Below are 19,664 nucleotides of genomic sequence, written 5' to 3'. Positions count from 1 at the left end.
TTTTCATGATGGGGAAGTCAAAACAATCCAGATGCTTTTTGAAGGATTTCAGGAAACTTCCCCTTAGTTATGTTAGTTCAGCAAATGCCTGAATGACATGTGAGATTTTCATCAGTTGACTTAAAGTGGGATCACCAGCTTCACTTGCAGAGCCTATAAGATACGCCTTTTACTGGATAACTGACTAACATTCAGATGCAACCTACAGATCAAGGTGTAATTAAAAAAGTGAAAGGACATTACCAATCAAAAATTGTAAACCAGATTATTGTACATTTGCTAGATTGTGCTCATCTTGTTCCTGAGGCACGGCAAGCTATAAAGCTGACATTTCCATCCATTTCAAGAATGTATTGTGCCATTGGAAGATATTGAAGAGCTTTATGACCCCTGGAATGATGTTCCGCTTCCAATCAACATGAAAAAGATGGCTTAGGAGCTAGCGGCTGTGGAAGAGGATTTGCTCATGTTTGGAGAGCTAATCAATGAGGAATTACTGGGTGCTACTACAAGCCAAAGAAATAGGTTTCCTCTCACAAACTCATCATAATCAAGAGGATAATCAAGAGAATGCTGTTGATTTTGATGAAGTTCTGCCTCTTATGAACTCAGATCTGTTCAAGGCTTTGAACACATTTTGGCACTTTTCAGAGCCAGATGGACTTGAATATAAGGTCTACAAATCTTCTTGCACATTGAATCCTATCTTCATGAACAAAGTTATGCCTGAGAAGAAGCAGAGCAAATTCACAGTTCTTTCGTCTGAAATGAGTGCGTTTATTCATTCTTAATTTATACTTGATACTCACTGTATAAATAGAATACACTGATGTGAAACAGTACTTGAATTTAAATGATTATAGTATTTGCTTAACTGACTGTGATGGGGTGCGGTCACAGAAGATCCCTTGAGGCTCTTTCTCGGTGTGCTGATAAAGCCACTGACACTTGCCTTCTTGCTCTCTGGGACTCCTCACCACTCTTACTCCTGGGCCAGATCTCTGTACTGTATAATTAGTGGTTTTCTGCTTAATTACCTACATATGATAAAAACAAGATAACAGTTTAAATATAGTGCATTAAGGATTTCTTATGATATGATATACATGTACTGTACCCTATAATGGTTTGCAAAAGCAACAAGAAGTCCTGTAGCACCTTATAGACTAACAGATGTATTGGAGCATAAGCTTTCTTGGGCAAAGACCCACTTTGTCAGATGCATGTAGTGGAAATTTCCAGAGGCAGGTATAAATATGCAGGCAAGAATCAGGCTAGAGATAATGAGGTAAATTCAATCAGGGAGGATGAGGCCCACTTCTAACAGCTGATCTGGAGGTGTGAATACCAAGAGAGGAGAAACTGCTTTTGTAATTGGCTAGCCATTCACAGTCTTTGTTTAATCCTGAGCTGATGGTGTCAAATTTGCAGATGAATGGCAGCTCAGCAGTTTCTCTCTGAAGTCTGGTCCTGAAGCTTTTTTGCTGCAGGATGGGCTACCTTTAAATTTGCTATTGAGTGTCCAGGGAGATTGAGGTGTTCTCCTACAGGTTTTTGTATATTGCCAATCCTAATATCTGATTTGTGTCCATTTATTCTTTTGCATAGGGACTGTCCAGTTTGGCCAATGTATATAGCAGAGGGGCATTGCTGGCACATGATGGTGTATATTACATTGGTAGATGTGCAGGTGAATGAACCAGTGATGGTGTGGCTGATCTGGTTAGGTCCTGTGATGGTGTCGCTGGTGTAGATATGTGGGCAGAGTTGGCACTGAGGTTTGTTGCAGGGATTGGTTCCTGAGTTAGAGTTACTGTGGTGCAATGTATAGTTGCTGGTGAGAATGTGCTTCAGGTTGATGTGTTGTCTGTGGGCGAGGACTAGCCTGCCTTCCAAGGCCTGTGAAAGTGAGGGATCGTTGTCCAGGATGGGTTGTAGATCACTGATCAGGCGTTGGAGAGGTTTTAGCTGAGGACAATAGGTGATGGCCAGTGGTGTTCTGTTGGTTTCTTTTTTGGGCTTGTCCCGCAGCAGGAAGCTTCTGGGTACATGTCTGGCTCTGTTGATCTGTTTCCTTACTTCCTCATGTGGGTATCGTAGTTTCAAGAATGCTTGTTGAAGATCTTGTAGGTGTTGGTCTTTGTAGGTTTTGTATGTACCTATAATGGTCTGTACGTACAAAAACTTTAGCAATAGACTTAGGTGTTCTCCATAATAATGGATAAACAGTGGTCCACAAATTCCATGATCTGTCATAGCCTATGTCCTAAAGCTACCATGTTGAAGAGGTTCAGATGTATTTAGATAAATTCTTAAATACATAGTAGATTATCTGCGAGCGAGTCTGTTTGTCCATTTGTTCAAGAATGCCTCCTAAACAGGAAGAGTTAGGAACACCAAATTCATCATATAGCTTCCACTTTATCATAACTTAAAACAAGGTACAGGTTTTGTGAAAGTGTCTGGTTGCTCCCTCCTCCTTTCTTCCCACCTTTAGCACGCCCCTGGATCAGGCAGTGTCCCAGCCCTGAACCTTCCACCATCAGGCACCCCCTTCATAGGGGAACGTTGCTGGCTGATCCCGTTTGTTAGGGAGTGATGGGAAAGTGCACAGTTTGCTGTATTCCTCAATTTGTCTGAGAAGCACAGGGGGTGGATGAACCTGCACCTGTCCCAGCCAGGGGACATGCACTCTGTAGTTCTTCAGGGAGGGCTGGTCAGGATTTACTGCCGACGTGTTATCACAGGTCTCTGGTTCCGTTGACAATGATAACCAGAAGGCTGCTTACGTGTATGCTCAGTGATGTGTGCCGTGCCTACTTGTGCTCTTAGTCTCCACAGCAGACCCCAAAAGAGCCCTTAAAGACCACAAACCAGATAAGGATCAGAGTGAAGTACAGGAATAGTTGCCAGTAGACTCTACTGAACCACTACGCGTATGTACTTGCCACAGTGGAATGACTCAATCAGTGGTCGGCCCCACTGCCCCCTAGCTCATTCAAAGGCTGTCCTCCCAAGACACCACCTTTACATACAGGTACAAGAAGTCACACCTCACTGCTGACGTATCAGGTTGCCACCCTCTGATGTTGTCAGATTACCACCGTCTGATGCTACTTAGATATCACCCTGTACCTCGTGGTTTGATTAGATCATCTCTATCCATCATGCTGTCATTCTAGACCCTTTCCTGAAGCTGGGTCTGTATCTGTGAGGAGTGGGTACCAAGGTGTTTTTTAATAAGCTAGTGGTACCATGTGATTTCAACTTATGACCAGTACCAGTTATTGTTCTGCAGTCAGTACCTAGCACCAATTAGTGTTTTGCACTCTCAGCCCTGTTCGTGCCAAGTTCTGTGGGCTGGGGCCTGTCTCTTGCTCACATCTTAGGTTTGCTTTATGTTAACCTTGTTTTGTCCATTGTTAGCAAGGCCTCAGGCCTCAAACCAGGCCTAGGCTGCATTGGCTTATGTTTTAGGCCTTCATCTTACTACGTGCTCCTCTCCTGGCTGTGCCCACTGCAGTGGCCATAGAGAGGTGCTTTTCACCTGGTCCAAAGCTGCTGTGAGAGGAGCTGGTGAAGCCTGCCCCCTGGAAGCCTGGGGAAGCCTTTCATCCCCAGCCCTGCCCCAGAACAATGATTTAAACGAAGAAAAATAAAGTGAATATGAGTTCTCAGTGTGATGCTGAAGCAATCAAGGGATGTGTAAACAGGAGAATCTTAAGTGGAAGTAGAGAGGTTATTTTACTTCTGTATTTGACACTAATGTGACCTCTTCTGAAATACCCGAATTCAAGAAGGATGTTGATAAATTTAAGACTGCTCAGAGAAATCATGAGAATGATTGAAGGATTAGAAAACATGCCTTATAGTGATGAGCTGAAGAACGTTAATCTATTTGGCTTAACAAAGATGGTTGAAGGGTGACTTGATTACAGTCCACAAGTAGCTACATTGGGGATAAATATCTAATAATGAGCTCTCCAGTCTCACAGAGAAAAATACAACATGACCCAGTGGCTGGAAGTTGAAGCTAGACAAGTGCATGCTAGAAATATGGTCTAAATTTTTGACAGTGAAGGTAACTAATTAGAAGAATTTATCAAGGGTTATGTGGAGTCTCCATCATTGACAATATTTATATCAAGATTGGCTGCTTATCTGAAAGATAGGATGTAGGGGTAAGTTTTGGGAAAGTCAGGGCTGTGTTGTAGAAAAGGTCAGACGAGATGATCAATGGACCCTTTTGGCCATGTAATATATGAAAATAAATTGTGAAATGTATTCACCTTTGTCCAGGTAGTCAGAATCCCTCTAAAGAGGAATGGAAGAATGACTGTCGGTTCCTGTGCATCAGACTGACATGGTATTTATCACAAATCAAGTCTGTCACTTGTGTTTAAACTCATTTAAAACCTATTTAAATAAATAGTGATCTGGTGTTCACAATTATATGTTTATCAGATCAGCTAAAGTTCTCAATTTCTTTCTCACAAGAAATGTAAGTTCATAGGCTTCTATTTTTAGAAAGCCTGGTTGTGTGGTGAAAGTATACATTTACCTCCTTTCTGTTCCTGCCTGCTGCTTTAGTTAATGAGTTACTTCAACTGAAGGAGTCTTAGTCAAGGTCTCACCGTGTCATCACTATTATCACTCATATGTTTTCATCTTTTTTTTTTTTAGTCAGCTGCTGTTATTGAAATGACTTAAAGATTAAGATGGCTGCATCTTATGAGTTGAAATTGTTTTGTAAACTGTCTTTCAGAAATAATTGTCATAATAGGACTGTGGCTTAGGGCCATTTGAAGTAGAGGAAAGTTGCAAATAAGTACTATTATCAGTGGAACAGCAAAAATAGTAAAGCTTTATTTGCATTTTCCTGAAGCATTGAGGCAGTACTGTGATGGATAGGGAAGATCTTCAGAAGGAATCCCAAGAGGTGGATGTATGGTGGGAAAAGAGATTCAGTTTAAAAAAAAAAAAAGAGGACAGTGTATCTACCTTATTTAAAATGTATCCTACTCTTTCGTGTAAAAACAACAATTGTTAGAAGTAAAGTTTTAATGGCCTAGTATACAAATAGCTCATTGGCTAATTCTGTGCAATAAAACTAGTAGGCAAAAGTACAATACTGTACATAGATTGTAAAATAGCAGTGGTTAACCATACGTTAGTCACTTATTTTTGTTACTGAATCAGAGCTCAAAAATAAGAATTAAAGTTAAACGCTAAAGACTAACAACAAAAATTAGAGAATATGGTTCTAAATCTGCCAGATAGCTAAGGTGAACAAGCAAGCAACAGAATAACTTGTTATGGTGTTTTACAGTGTCAGTTGTATAATGGCATTGTTATAGTTACGCATAACACTTGACAAGTAAAGGAAGACCTAGTAAGTGTCCCTGAGGAGCTCAAGGTGTTTTTATTTTCTACATTAGAAAATTAAGGTGACCCAGTAATGTCACTCAGAGGTGTGAAAAAGCCACACCCATGGAGCAACATAATTAAGATGACCTAAGTCTGCATAAGCAGCGAGGAGTCCTGTGGCACCTTATAGACTAACTGAAGTGTAGGTTAGTCTATAAGGTGCCACAGAACTCCTCGCCGCTTTTGCAGATTCAGACTAACACAGCTCCCCTCTGATACTTAAGTCTGCATATAGAGAGTGCTAGGAATTCTTTTGTTGGCCCAACTGCCACCTCTCAGGAAAGTAGATTTAGGATGTGGGAGGGGTTTTTCCTGCTGTGCCCTTGCAGCCTTTTAAGTGTAGACTTGGTCTCAGTAACTGAAAACACTCTACCTCTAGCAGAGTGGTTCTCAAACTTTTTGGTCTGTGGACCACGTGGCTCAGTGCAAAACTTTCCATGGACCACCAGTTGCCCATGGAAACTCAATGTTAATTATGCCCGAGCCATTTTGCTAGTGCTGCAGCTAAGGAGACTGCTTTAATTTAAATTATTAAACAGTGTAAGTGTTTTAACTTTCTCACATTAACTTTTCACTAAATAAGCAAAATATTAATTTATGTCCAACACAAAAGGTTTCAATGTTTTCTTTCTTTATGGCAGGGGTGGGGAACTTTTTTGGATTGGAGGCCACTGACCCACAGAAAAATCAGTTGGGGACCACACAAGTAAGAAGCAAAAAAACTCCTCCAAAACCCCCCACATCCTCACTGATGTGGCCCTCAACTAAGACACCTCACTCCTCTGGTGCTCCAGCCCCACGAGGGGAAGAGACAGGGAAGACTGAGGTTTCAGGGCTTCCCATTAGCTAAATTTACTTTTTTGGGGGTTCTGGAGTTAGTTGATTTGTAGAGCCCCTTAGGCTCCTAGGTGGGGATAGAAATGAGAGGCTCAGTGTGCTAGACAGGTCTGCCAGCAAGTGGGATAGGGATGGGGTGCAGGATCTGGGCAAGAGGTGGGGTGCAGGAGGGAGTGAGGATGCAAGGTTTGGGTAGAGTGTGTGGTAGGGTGCAGAAGCAGGAGGGTGTCTGGCCAGGAGGGAGAGGGCAGGAGCAAGGGGAGGTGTAAGAACAAGCTGGAGATGTGGGCTCTTGGCATGAGGAGCAATGCTTACCTGCTTCATGCCTCATTGCAGTGAGGAAAGTCTCTGGATAACACATCACTGTGCTGCTGTTCCCCCAGCTGGGTGGGGAGGAAGAAGGATCTCAGCTCCTTCTTGGCCAAGCAAGTAGATCCTAGGTTCCCCACTCCCATGACTACCTAGTTCATGGGTTCCCAAACTGGCGGGTGAGAAGAAATTCCAGGGGGGTGCGAGGCAACCCATTCCCCACCCTCAGTTCCCCCCCTCCAAGTTTTGCTGCTATTTTTGTTTTTTTGGGGGGGGGTGAGGGTTTCTCAAAAATCAGAAAGGGGGCGTGATGCCGAAAAGTTTGGGAACCACTGGTCTAGTTTATTTACTCTTCCAGAGATGTTGACTGCCAGCATCCCCTCCCAGCAGGACTCTTAGGGATGCTTCAGAGGTTATGAGACAGACAGGGACTGTGCAGCTTTGACATGAGGGCTGGTTATACAGGGATCTCTTATCTGGTGCAGAGAAGTAGCTGGTCCTGGGTGGGGCAGAGATCCCCTGCTCAGTGCTGAAATGCAGCCACCTCTGGGTTGGAGCTGTGTAAAAGCAGCACTGCACAGTTGTTCAGTGGGTTTCAGGAAGAACTGTTGGTTGACGCTGACCTCACTTCCCTGATGTGATATTAAAGGGGTTGATGTTCTGTCCCCAGCTTGGGGGAAGGGGTCTAGTTTATTAGAGCAGCGGATGATTTCAGAGCAACGGACTGACCCGGGCATCCTTGTCCTCCCTGAGAGCACAGCAGGCCTGCTCTCTCCCTGCATCGGTCCGGGGCTTGCGCTCTGTCCCTCTGTCTGTGCCCTGCTCCCTGGCATGGGTCAAGCTGTGGGCAGTCCCTGGGGTCTGCTCCTTGCACAGCCTTGCCTGTGGTGAGAGATCACACTTTACCATGTGCCCCCACGTCCTACAACCTCTGACCCTGACCCCATAACAGCCCAGCCCCCCATTCCCCCAATACCGCCTCACCCTGGTCCCTGCTCACCCCCTGACCCTCCATTCTCCCACCCTCCCAAGGAGGAGATACTGGCTCTGTGCGGGGTCCCCGTGCCGCCCGTGGTGGGGATAAGGAGCCGAAGTGGCTCTCGGGTGGACTTCCCCACTCCATTACTTCCTTCTCGCCCAGCCCCCCACTGCCTCAGCACAACCCCCCCCCCCCCCCAGCCCTCAACACCCCAGATCCTTCTTCCCCCCACCCCCTGGTCTGTGTTATGCGGTGGCAGCTGGTCGGGGGACAGTCCTGGCCAGGCGCTGGGGGCAGGGCAGCATGTTCCCACCCCACCCCCCACCTGTAATTCCCCGCATGCCAGGGGCAGGGACAGGTGGAGTAGCACGCATGTGGGGGTGGGACCTCAATCCCGCAGCTCTGAGTGGGATCCCCGTGCTGCCTGGTGGAAGCGGGTGGGGCACCGGGGTCGGATGCGAGGGGGGGGACAGGTTTGATAGGTGATTTCTTCACCTCTCCTCCTCCCATGTGCCCAGAAGCTGGAGCTTGTGCTCCAAGCCCTGCAGCTGTTCAGGGTCCCCACTTCAGGGGTGGATGCTGAGCTCCCGCCACGGACTGCGTTTGCCACTTAAAATCAGCTCCTGTCCGTACATTGCCCACCCCTGGCATAGATCATGGACATTCCCTGATATCCCCTCACTTCTCTTATTTCTCCATAACTTTTGTTAATTTGACACTTCCCCATGAAATTTCACCATTGTTTCTTCATACTTAGGTTGGAATCAAGAACAGATTTTTCTTCATTGATGACATGTTAAGAAGCCAGAAGGGTGCTGACTGTTCTTAGTCTTGTAACTAACACACCCTTAGCTATTAAGGAGAATAATTTAATATGCTGTAAAGCACTTAAGCTTTGTCTACACTTAAAAGTTTAAAGTGCAGCCATGGCAGTACTGCTACAGCAGCGCTTTAAACAGAAAGTGTGGCCACAGCATGAGCTCTAAGAGAGATCTCCCAGTACTCTGTGTAAACTACCTCCACAAGGAGAGTAGATGACAATACTGAAACTTTCTGGCTTGGGGTCCAGAGGAGCTACACTCCCAGTGCTGTTAGATTAATGGCACTTTAGTGATTCATTTCTGATTTGTAAGCTTGTCAGATTCTTTAGAAGTCCTAATGTAGAGGCACGAAAGAAGTAAAATACAGGCAGGCGCTGGAGGGGAAAGACTTTCTAAGGGCAGAAGATAAAGGTTGTCATACAATTTGATTGGAATGTTTTATAGAGTATACTGTTGGTCTATAATTTATATTTTGAGGGCAGTAGGATGTAGGAGAGCTTCATTCTGACACCTCAAGTATTGGGACATAGGTCTGGGAATTATTAAATGTATAGTTCCTGAATTTGGAGGCAGAACAAATGAACAGTGCATTCAGGTTCAAAAGAACTTGAATCATGTAGGTAATTGGGTCAGCAGAGGGCAAATGTAAGTTTAATGTTAAAGGGGGAAAACAGTTTGGGATTATGAAATCCAGCTAAATGTCTCATTTAGCACAAGGTCCAGCATGCTGATCAGAAATTAAAAAATTGCATATGTCAAATATGTTGCCTATACCATCAAGTAAAATAATTTTAAAAGCATATCTAATACTAGTTTTATGTTGGGGAGGATACAGTACAGAATGGGGTGCTACTGTTTAATAAGTATGTAGCGTATTCGTTTGTACCATATTGGGAACCACACACAACACCACTATTCCATAATCGAAGTTTAATTCCCTCCCCTTAGAAAGTAGAATTCAGTTGTGACAGATGTACCAGAATTCTTTGCTAAATGCATCCGAGGCTTCTAGTTCTTCTGTGGCATGCTCTTTTTTCTTGTCTTCCTCTCTTTAAAACTGAATTGGTTTCTGTGTAATGTGGTGCAGAAGCAGGAACCACAAGGCCATCAAGCATTGTTCAGTTTATTCTGATCAGGTGTGATGCCAGCTAAGTTTCAAATAACCTTGTTTGATTACTACTGTTACTAAACATTTCTGAATTCAATTTAATTTTGTAGACTTTACTGCTAGAAATGCGAACAGCAGCGATAGCAAGTGACTTCACTTTTAAGACAGGAAAAAGTTTCAAAAGATACCGATTAAATATTTTTCAGAAACTGCTGCATGGAGGGTGCTGAACACTCCAAAATAACAGAGAGATAATGTGCTAAAGGAATATTAACTTGATGTGAGGGAAGTGAGGTACAGTAATAAGAAATTGTTGCAGCAATGTGTTCCTGCTCTTGTGAATTATAGTTGAGATCAGAGTATATGGTGGAGGAGGAAGCATTGTTTTGCTTTGGGCTGCTCCTCTTAGACTTTGAGGGCATGTTAAAACATTTGTTAAAATCCTTCTTTGCCTCTTTTGAGGGCGTTCTCATCACTTATCACTAAAGTTCCGTGTTTTGTTTCACTTTTCCAGGTTGTTGGTAAACAGAGTAATTCTCTATGTAAACTCATGTAGGAAAGGGGAATGATGGTGTGCAACCCTCCCAAAGAAAAAGCAGGGATAATTGAATGTTTCATGCACTTTAAAACCCAACATACAGTTTTGAATACGCTGGACTTCAAAGCAGAAACCTAGGGATTGCAGAAATGACTGTGAGTTTCCTTACTGTTTTAAAAACCATCTTAAATTATTGCTTACCTGTAGCTTGATTTGATGAATGGATGAAGTAGGAGTTCAAATTTCTGATCAGCATGATGGTATTTAAGCAGTTTGTTGGTAGGAGCTCTGGACCTAGCATTTTACAAATGTCTCTTTGTTAGGTCTGCAGGGATCCCCAGGTTATAGTGGTTTTAGGTAGAACTATGTATTCTGATCAGACAAAATAGGGAATTTTTAATATTTAACAAGTCACAAGGTACTGTAGCATCATATGAACCCTGTATTCTTGTAAATAAACAGTATAGTTCTGTTTTGAGGTTTGTCTTAAATATAAATACTGAATCTTCTGTAGCATTTAGAAAAATTACATCTGTTTTGAATTTTCCCACTGGATACTGAATTATAAAGTTCCAAAGCAAAAATATAAGTTTAACACGTATGGGAAGACATCTGAATGTGGCTATTTTGAAGTAAAGGGATTAAAGGGTGCAGCAGATAACTATATGGCTGTGTAAAAAGAAGCTGTTTTACATTGTGTTTACTGTGTCCACTCTTCACTGCCAAATTTGGGATGAATACTAGACATTTTCTACCCTAACAGTCTTAAAGGCTAGGTTTTTATTTAACCTCTAAACCAGCTTAGAGTTTTTAATGCTTTCTGGAAACTGCTAATAGCTCCCAGCTATTGCTTAGTTTGTAATTATGTATTGCGCTTCAACTACTAAATGTTTAGATGAGAAGTTTGAGTTAAGCTATTGAATTCTGAATCTGCTGAATTCTGTTGATGTAAAAATTGCATTTTGTTTTCATGTATAACTTGTATTGCTATAGTGTTCAAAGGATCTAAGAATGGGGATTCATTGTGTTAGATACTGTATTGACATGCAGACACAGTCCCTGCCATAAAAGCTTAAATCTAATGTGAAACAAGACTGGAGTGAATAATGAACAATAGGGAATAGGAAGGGAGGAAAATGAGCTTAATAAAATTATTCCTAGTTTAACTTTTGTGTAACTGGATGGTATAGATTTGAGATTTTTTTTAAAATAATAAATTAGTATCTGCTACCTCTGACTATCCTGCAACTTAGCCAACTTTAATCTGCAAAACTATTTATTGTGATCTGGATTTACAGGTTTTTGTCTTTATACACCTTGTATGTTCTATAGATTGAGATAAAAATGAAGAAGCCAGAGGCTATAAGATGGGAGAAGCTGGAGGGGCAAGAAGATTCTCCTAAGCTAAAACAGAATACATCAGGTTTGTGTTTTTTACTTCATTCTGCATTCAATGCAAATGTATGTACTGTCCTATTTAATTTTTTTTTTCAATTACATAGAATGTCTTTATAAAATATAAAATCTTGTAGCAAAAGGTTTACCTATAGTAAATATAAATATGTAATTCTGATACTTTAATTTCATGAATTCCATGCATAGTGGGAATGGATTCTGATTGGTAGCAAAGCCCTAAGAATTAAGCCGTTCACTCTGGTCATTTACCCGAGAGGATTATTCAGGATGTGTGTTGGTCATCTGGGTTTCTCTGGAAGTTTATCCTTTGATTGGGAACCCTAATTAAGTTGTATTCTCCTTTATTGCATTGGGAGGGGCTTGTATCTTTTGGAAAAAATTAGCGCTCACATACATCAGAAGATCTTCCTGATATACTTGACTTAATTATCCTTTTTAATTTCAGTTCATTACTTATGCCCTCTTGTACCATCTAAAATGCCTCTCTGCTTTCATTTTCACAGCTGCAATTTGTAGGTCTAGTATGCTGTGTGTGCACTTCTTTGTTCCTACCGTTGCTTAGCTAAGCTACGTATTGCATTCATTAATGTTACCTTATAAATAAGTCTCTATAGCTGCCTAATCCCTGGTGTCATGTTCATCGTTTTCCTTCTCACTTACCTCCTTATTTTTGAGGCACCCAGAACTGAAAGAAGTCTTCTGTTCACACACTTAAATTTGTAGAACATTGGTTGTCACCTCTCTGATTTATGTGATATTTCTGCATAAGTTCCCCAAAATTGCATTAGCATTTTTTGCTGCCGCGTTCAGTAAAAGCTCAACTTCTGTTTATATCCACACATAATAGGCATTACTGCTTTGCTTATTTCTTCTTCCCACTGCATTTTTCTTCAGAATACTTTTCAAGATGATCTTCAATTCTCCCCATGTTTCCTGCCTTGCTAGGTTCCTTTTTTGTCTGCCTTCACTGATGTTTGCAGCAACACCTGATTTTTAGTATGAATTGCAAGACATTTTAATGTGATCATTAGCCAGTCTTCCAGGGATCATGAAGGTTATGATCCAACACCCATTGAATGGAAGAACTCCCACAGACTTCACTGCTCATTGGATCAGGTCCTAAGATCTTGAATAACACAAACTTGTGACACATGAATACATTGTCAGGTTCATCATTTTCATGTTTAAAAGACAATTTTTAATCGTTAATCATGGCTTCTATTCAAACCAAATTTTTATTGAATTTTACAAGATAGGGTATTGCTGCTGTATCAGATGTTCTTCTAATATCCAGCATTTCCATTAATTTGTTAGCTTAAAAATTTTGTCCGAAAAGCAATTGGGCTTTTCTGGCAAGATCTGAACTTATAGATCCATGGTACTTTTTGCTCAATTCTTAGTAGCATTAATTATTTCATGCTCTAAATATTGCCAAAAATGCCAATCTAACTTACTGTAGATGTTAATTTTCAGACTCCCAACACCTATATCCGTCGTCTTCGCATTATACAAGGAACTGGGACAAACTGGTGATTGAAATCAAAGAAGAAGAAAAGAATGAAAAATTAGAGGGGGATGCTGCTTTAAATAAACTCTTTCAGCAAATCTATTCGGATGGTACAGATGAAGTTAAACGTGCCATGAATAAATCCTTTGTAAGATTTCAGTATCCTTACATATTTGTGAATGTTGTGAAATAAATAAAATGATATCTGGAGGCCAAATTTTGTTGGCCCTCCATTTACATATGCAAATGGGATAATTTGAGGCAAATATTTAGACATTTCTGTTTGCACTTGCAGTAAAATGCATAACTACACAAAATACTTGCAAGAGCGCGTGCACACACAGATATCACTAGCAGGTCACTACAGTTCCTACTGTGTGTGAAAACAAATGATCCACTGCTATTGGTATCATAGCATTTTTAAGAACTGGCATACAAAAGAGTTGCATTTCTCTATATTGTTAATTTTGAGTTGTGAGCGTGAGCTTGGACTTGGAACACAAAGATTGCTCTTCATCCTTGCTCATTTGTTTGTTTGAGTCTGTACTAATATTAGTAGAAGTACCTTGCTCCTTTTGTGGTTGGTCATAAGATCCTCATAGGAGAGAGTCTGACTCTTCCATTTTCTGTCAGTTGTTAATTTTCAACAGAAATTTTAGATGCATAAGAACAAATGAGTGGAGTATTAGAGGCTACTGAAGTAACATCACTACATATTTGTCTTAATCACATCAAAAATGGACATATGACAACAGGAATTATTGCTTTATTAAACTTTAATATAAAAATCTTGTGTGAAATATGTGAAGATTGATACAAAATATTCACATCCAATGTTTAGATCAAGTAATTTTTGTTTAATATAACCATAATTTCACATAGGATATAGGGAAGGGTTTGAGAAGATCTGGAGAATGCCAAGAGAATCTGCATTAGTGCATTGTTTCGTGCCTTGCAGGATATAATCTGCTATAAAAATGTGGATTATTTTAAATGACTGGCTATCATTAACTTTATCAGACTAAATAATTTTTCTTCAATATTGCAGATGGAGTCTGGAGGGACTGTTCTGAGCACGAACTGGTCTGATGTGGGGAAAAGGAAGGTTGAAGTAAATCCTCCTGATGACATGGAATGGAAAAAATTCTAATCTGTTTATTTGGCATCTTTGTATTGCCTGTATTCACCCACTGACCATTGTGACATAGCATTCTTGGATTTACAGCACTGAATGTTCCCCTGAAGGTTGGAATTATCATCTTTACATCTTGTGTGTGTTAATAATTGCTTTGTCTACAGGTGTTCAGGTATAATCAGGAATGGAAGCCTATTTTTCATCACTCCTGTCCATTGGGGGTTTTCAGAAACAGATTGAACTACGTCATAAATACACATTTTCTACTAGCTTTATCAGTTCTGTACTTTGGGGGATGAGGAGACCTTTAATGGGCTGTTAGGATTATTGCCTTATTTTTAATTCAGTGTTCCCGTTGAATAATTTATTAGCGCTGGCAACTTTGAGTAAACACACTTTTCAGTTACGGTGTTAATTGTTTGCTCTTTAACTCTGCTTAAGAATAAAACTGTAAAATAAATTTTTTTCCATAAAGAAGTTTGGTTCATTTTATGTTTGTCTGTGGAAGAAAAAACATAAAATCAAAATATATATTTGGAGACGTAAAAGCTGAGTAATACAGATATTGTGAGTGCATAGGAGCAAGAGTCCCACTCTGCTAAAAGAAGAATGAACTCTCTCTCACCTTTTTCTTGAAGGAACAGGAATCACCAAGGAGGGAAGGCTGAAATGGAAGCATCAGGAGTGAGGAATTGCTAGGGCCCCCATGCTTCGTACTTGTGGGGGGATGTGCACACCAGGTGGTGGGAGTAGAGAAGAAGACTACTATATCTGGAAAAGATCTATCTACCTTGTCTATAGACAGATGTGTCCTTTGTCAGTCCTCTGTTTCTACTCCTGGGGGAAAGGAGATAGAAAAACAATAATGCATAGATTTGGTTTTGGTCAACTGTACTTGCAACAAATATGGTTAACAGATCAAGAGGACAGCTTACCAATGTTGGCAGCAACTAACAAGTTTTAAGGTTAAAGTAATAAAATAAGACCTGAAAAGAGGGATTAGAGAACTTTTTGTTTGTATCGATCTTCTAAAAAGCAGGACATTGCATTGAGTGTTTCAGTATTTTTAAAGAAGAACCTCAGCATCCTTACTCTACCTCAGTACAGGCCTTCCATCCTGATAAAGCTTTAAAAGGCAATAGGATATAGAAATTGAGATCACAGTCTTCAGGGTTGAGCCCCCACCCTCTCTCTGCATGCATACTTTGCTTGGTTGGCTGTGGGCCTTCAAAGGGATGCAAATATGTTCTCTAATCCCTCTTTTCATGTCTTATTTTATCACATTAACATTAAGGCCCCCACATTAACATTAGGGGTTTGGAACGGGTCCCATATGAGGAGAGGTTAAAGCGACTGGGACTTTTCAGTTTAGAAAAAAGGAGACTGAGGGGGGATATGATAGAAGTCTATAAAATCATGAGTGGGGTGGAGAGGGCCGATAAAGAAAAATTATTTATTAGTTCCCTAAATAGAAGAACTAGAGGTCACCAAATGAAATTAATGGGTAGCAGGTTTAAAACGAATAAAAGAAAGTTCTTCTTCACACAGTGTGTAGTCAACCTGTGGAACTCTTTGCCAGAGGAGGCTGTGAAGGCTAGGACTATAATAGAGTTTAAAGAGAAGCTAGATAATTTCATGGAGATTAGGTCCATAAAAGGCTATTAGCCAGGGGATAAAATGGTGTCCTTGGCCTCTGTTTGTCAGAGGCTGGAGAGAGATGGCAGGAGACAAATCGCTTGATCGTTGTCTTTGGTCCACCCTCTCTGGGGCACCTGGTGTTGGCCACTGTCGGTAGACAGGATACTGGGCTAGAAGGACCTTTGGTCTGACCCAGTATGGCCGTTCTTATGTAAGGCCTGTTAGGTGCTGCCAACATTGGTAAGCTGTCCTCCTGATCTGTTACCCACTTGTTGCAAATACAGTTGACCAAAATATCGGAAGTTTCATATAGTCTGGGAGGGAAGGGAGAACTGCTCAGAATAGTGGTGGGGAAAAATTTTAATTTTGCTAATGAAACATATCGGTAACCCCAAACTTCTGAGTGCTTATAGAATCATAGCACTGTAAGGTTGGAAGTGACTTCAAGAGGTCATCTAGTGCACCCTCTGGGCTGAGGCAGGAGTAGATAAACCTAAATCATTCCTGACATATTTTCCAATGTGTTCTCCAAAACCTCCAATGAGAGGGGATTCTAGTGCCCCTTGACAGCATATTTCAGAGTTTAAGTACTCTTATAGTTAGATTTTTCTGTAATATCTAAGCAAAATCTCCCTTGCTGCAAAGTAAGACCATTTACTGCATGTTCTACCTTCATTGGATATGAAGAACATTTGACTGTCTTTGTAAGCAGCCTTTTTGTTATACAGGACTTGTCAGTTTATTTTTTTTGTCAGGTCCAGACTCCGAATGAACATTTTTCACACCACAATAGGAGTAGCAATAATAGGTAATGTATTTGAAGGCTGTTATGAGATCTCCCTCCACCCTAGTCGTCTTTTCTCAAGACTCAGGCTATGTCCAGACTGTAGGCTTCTTTTGGAAGAAGCTTTTCTGGAAGAGATCTTCTGAAGAAACATCTTCCGAAAGGGAGTGTCCACACTGCAAAAGCGCACCAAAAAAGCGATCTGCTTTTTTGTCAGATAGCATCCACGTAGAATGGACACTGTCTCATGTAAACTGATTACTATGGGTGGAATGGCCACCAGGGCACCTGTGATTTTTCTTCTTTCCTCTTCTTGCGAAAGAATTCCCTCTTCCCCATCACACGCACCTTTTTCCAAAAGAGCTGTTTCAGAAAAAGGCTTCTTCCTCGTAAAAAAATGTTTACCAATGTTGGAAAAACCCTTCAGTTCTTTCCATTTTTTTCGAAAGAACATGATTGCAATGTGGACGTAATTGAAGTTTTTTGGAAAAAATGCTGTTTTTCGGGGGGGGGGGGGGGGGAAACTTAGTGTAGACATACCTCCAATCTTCCTGGTTTATTTAATTTTTCTTCCTATGTTAAGTTTCCTAAACTTTTTGTCCCTTTTGCCCTTCTCTGGACTCTCCAATTTGTCCCTCTTTCCTAAAGTGTGGTGCTCAGAATTGGATACAACTCCATCTGAGGCTTCACTGGTGCTGGGTGGGACAGTTACCTTGCATATCTTTCATATGACATTCTTGTTGTTAGACCTGTGGTGGGGTGTGCCTACTTTTCACTGGACAGGAGAGGGTTAATCCCATATTATGGGTCCCTCAGACCATGCTGAGCATGCTCCAACTGTTACCTTGGTATAAAAGGGAGTAGCCCAGCTCATTCTGTGCTGACACCCAGGGGAGAAGATGTTTGGTGGAGGCTCCAGACCACAGATGGCAGTTCACCAGACAGGTCCCTAGGTTTTCTGGTTCCTGCAGTCTCCAGTGGGTTGCAGAGAGTCAACCTCCAGGGAGTATCCCCCACCAGAGAACATGGAGATCCTAAGGCTGTATGGATGGTTACTTCAGGAAATGTGGTATGCAGTGGCCCAGGGAGGCAGGGTGAGCGATATCTACCATCCAAACAAGGTTAGCATTTTGCAGTAGAATTCCCTGCTGAGTGACAATCACTCCCTTGGCAAACAGGGCCCTGAGCCCAGTGCAGAGGGAGGATCCAGGTCTCCTTATGCAGTGACCAGTTACTCTTAGCTAGTGGCCCACTTCCATGGCTCTGGCCACTAGGCCATGCAGCCCTGTTTCCACAGGCAGCTGTATAGATTCTGGCTACTAGGTCATGCAGTCCTGATTCCAAGGAAAATTGGATAGGCTTTTGCTAGTAAGTTGTGCTGCCTTGCACTCGAGGACCGCCATAGTGACTCTATCCTCTGGACTGTACTGCTCTTTCAGGCAAGTTCGATAGACTGTAACTCTGGTTGTGTCACTATCCCAACCCTCCTTAAGGAAGGTCGAATGCGCATATCTCACAACACACGGTTGTGAGTATGGACAACAACGGGGTCCTAGTGAAGGCCCCAGGGGCAGGAGAACATTTGCAGACTGACCTTCCTTCACCTGCCTGCTTGTCACTTTGCCCAAGATGGAGACTGACAAGATTTTGAAATGGTATTTGGAAAGGCCAATCAACAGCAGCAACACCAGACCCAACAAGAGTGACTGATTGTGGCGAAGTCCCCACTCAGGCCCCTTGGTCTGGGATACCTTCTAGTCCACAAATCAGCCAGAGTCTTCTGGTGCAGTCATCCGTGCTTTTATTATTAGTTCCCACCACTTTCCATGTACAAAGCTTACAGTCAATTCAGCCAGCTCCTCTGTCTGCCTGGGAGCACAGTCAGCCATACCCTGGCTTCTTATGCCTCCTTGCCCCCTCCTGCTTCCTTCCTTTGCCTTATATAGACCTCGCCCAGTGAGGCCCGCAGCTGCTTCTAATAGCCCTGCAGGCCTGGGCTTGCTCAGCTGCTTCTCCTCAGCCTCTTTAGCCAGGCTACAGTGGCAGAGCTCTGGCTTAGCCAGCTGACTGTCACACCGATCCAAAAAATGGCTGCCTTGGTGGATCTGGGTTCAGCTACAAAATAGACGCAGTGGAATCACAACACCTTCTCCACCAGCTAAACTCCCAATCCTTGAATGCAGGCATACCGTCAGCTGAACTTTGACGAACAGCGGAGGAGACCCTCAAAAAAACCAAACAAACCTGAAGGCATATACCAGGGCTAGGGGAGCCTGAGACTGCTGCTGAAAGTGGGACCAAGCAGGGCACTTTCTGTGGGACTGCCCCACATGGATTGTAATTATAGGCAAGTCTGTGTAGCCAGCTCCTGAACCTGGAAGAGAGGTTCAGAAAAACTGCTTGTTGGGAGTTTTTCAGCTTATCCATGGGGATATACAGCCATACCCAACCACCTACGTAAGGCTTGAGGTCTTCTGCTGGGAAGAAATTATCCTGGTTGTCATAGCTTCCAACCGGCCTCCCTTGTGGTATTGGGGGTGGAGGGGGAGAATGGCCAGAATTCCAGGAGATCCTGCAGGACCGTGGACAGCAACATTAAGGAGGGGAAGAAGCTGAGTCATTGAGGGGAAAATTATTTGGCCACCCTTTGGAAACCAATCTTGGGGAAGGGCTCTCTAAACCCCCTAACCCACCTGCCAAGTCCTACCAAGCAGGTAGCACCATATAGAAGATACTCCAGTGGAGTTGAAGCATGATGAGGACATATCCTTTTGTTGAGCCTTAGGAATAGGCAGTGACCTCAGACCATGGAGACAGTATACCATGACCTCCCCCAAGGAACCTGGTTTGAGATCCAAGGGGACCTCCTCTACCGATTAGTGCAGGAACCCACATGCAAGAAGTGACAGCTCTTGGTGTCCTGGAGGTTATGCTGGAGTTTCCTGCAGCTGGTTCATGCGGTACTTTTGGCAGATCACTTGAGAGAAGATCCTTGAGGTTAGCACAACTTTTTTTTTTAGGCCTGGCATACATCAGAAGGTAAGGAATTATTATGCCTCCTGTCCAGCACCCCAGACTGAAAGGGGTACCCTTTAGCCCCCCCATGTCACTCCCCGTAGTTGGCATGCCATTTGAAAGAGTTGGCATAGATTTTGTGGGGCCACT

At 42.4% G+C, this 19,664-nt stretch overlaps 1 protein-coding gene across 1 annotated transcript in view; it reads left to right on the top strand.

Moving 5' to 3' along the window:
* The window catches only part of SUGT1 (SGT1 assembly cochaperone of MIS12 kinetochore complex), a 51,800-nt gene extending 37,246 nt beyond the window's left edge, over nt 1-14,554 (top strand). The window contains exons 11-13 of the mRNA XM_025185289.2: nt 11,352-11,442; nt 12,909-13,090; nt 13,991-14,554. Coding sequence (XP_025041074.2) covers nt 11,352-11,442; nt 12,909-13,090; nt 13,991-14,092 — 375 coding nt within the window. The 3' untranslated portion in view covers nt 14,093-14,554. The remainder of the gene's footprint in view (nt 1-11,351; nt 11,443-12,908; nt 13,091-13,990) is intronic.
* The last annotated feature ends 5,110 nt before the right edge of the window (nt 14,555-19,664 follow it).

Source organism: Pelodiscus sinensis, chromosome 1 (genome assembly GCF_049634645.1).
Source record: "Pelodiscus sinensis isolate JC-2024 chromosome 1, ASM4963464v1, whole genome shotgun sequence".
Classification (NCBI taxonomy): domain Eukaryota; kingdom Metazoa; phylum Chordata; order Testudines; family Trionychidae; genus Pelodiscus; species Pelodiscus sinensis.
This window is presented reverse-complemented; position numbering and strand designations above follow the sequence as displayed.